At 32.9% G+C, this 1,476-nt stretch overlaps 1 protein-coding gene across 2 annotated transcripts in view; it reads right to left on the reverse strand.

The window, feature by feature from the left end:
* Positions 1-1,476, reverse strand: part of LOC106472976 — a 29,147-nt gene that overhangs the window by 25,726 nt on the left and 1,945 nt on the right. For both annotated transcript variants that reach the window (XM_022401498.1, XM_022401497.1), the window contains exon 2: positions 406-500. In XM_022401498.1, the coding sequence (XP_022257206.1) occupies positions 406-500 (95 nt within the window). The remainder of the gene's footprint in view (positions 1-405; positions 501-1,476) is intronic.

The raw sequence follows: 1,476 nt of genomic DNA on the forward strand, positions 1-1,476 counted from the left end.
AGCGCGAATGTTGAAATCAAGTGTATCGTGAAATTATATTCTGGAAGAATAAACCAGTTTCATTAAGTAAGGACTTGTGTCGCTAAAGTTTCGTCGGAACGAAGTTACGGAAAGTTAATTAACAAACGGAGACGTAACAATATTGATTGAGAACATGTCAACAACTTACTGTTTATATACAATACCGCCTGATTTATAGTAATCCTGTTTGTAATTGAAGTACTTTTATTTATTAATACTTATATCAAAACGCTACTAAAAATCTATAATATTTTGAAATTTTCTACAGACGAACAAATAGTCACAAACTTTAGCTGTACCCGAACCCTGCCGGACCTTCTCCCAATTAGTTCTGTGGGAAAAGTTCTTTGAAATAGGTCCTAACCATCTACGTCAGCAACTTACCCAACAAATGAACCATCCTTAACACCAACACCACGTGACCTTAAAAAACCAATCACTTCATCAGCCTTCTTGCCCGATTCACATGGAAAGTAAATCTAACAAAGAAACGAGAAAAAAATAAATAAACTTTCACATTCTAAGTTTGTTTGTGTTTTGTTGTTTTTCTAGCACATAGTTTTAAATTGTACAGTCACTGCTCACAATTTAAATCTGAGACTATTTTTTAACCTAATTTTCCTGTCGTTTTATACCAGTTGTTAAAGAAACTGAGACAACTGTGATAGACTAATATTTTATATTTGTAATAATGGTAACATTTCCAATAATTACTGAAACATGGGTAAAAGTTTTGATCATATTGCACAAACCTGTGTCAGAAAGTTTTATTATTATGTCCTTCAAGAAACTATCTTTCACTTTTGGTCTTAGGATAAACAGTCGCAATGGTGTCTCATAAAATTAGTGAGAAATAAATGCTCCCCCCCCAAAAAAAAACATGCCTTGGAATAATTGAAACAGCACATTTAAAAAAAATAAGAGGAGAAATATTCTGTCTCGAGAGCATGCAAGTGAGAGAAGAATTAGGCCTAACGAACCTACTTTCGCTAAAGTTAGGCCTAACGAACCTACTTTCGCTAAAGTTAGGCCTAACGAACCTACTCTCTCTTGTCAGTAATTCATTTGTTTTATTAAATTATTGCTGTTCTAAGGTATAATAATTTGAAATGCATTTCACAAACGTTGATTTAAAGTCAGTTTGAAATAGAAACTTTATTAGCAAAAAACGGATACTTATGTAGTTAAAAATTTGAGAAACAAAACAAACGTTTTCGATATTTATTTTCGTTTGGAAAAGGAACCACATATTTCGGATAATAGGTAACATGATAAATTAACACATCTAAATACCTTTATTTAGTTTTATTTTGTGCAACATTTTAGGCATACGTACTGCTCCAGACAAAAAATACCGTCTTTGACCTGCAATGGTTTGTTTGTTTGTTTTTGAATTTCGCACAAAGCTACGCAGGGGCTATCTACGCTAGCCATCCCTAATTTAGCAGTGTAAGA

This window comes from Limulus polyphemus, unplaced genomic scaffold (genome assembly GCF_000517525.1).
Source record: "Limulus polyphemus unplaced genomic scaffold, Limulus_polyphemus-2.1.2 Scaffold5784, whole genome shotgun sequence".
NCBI lineage: Eukaryota > Metazoa > Arthropoda > Merostomata > Xiphosura > Limulidae > Limulus > Limulus polyphemus.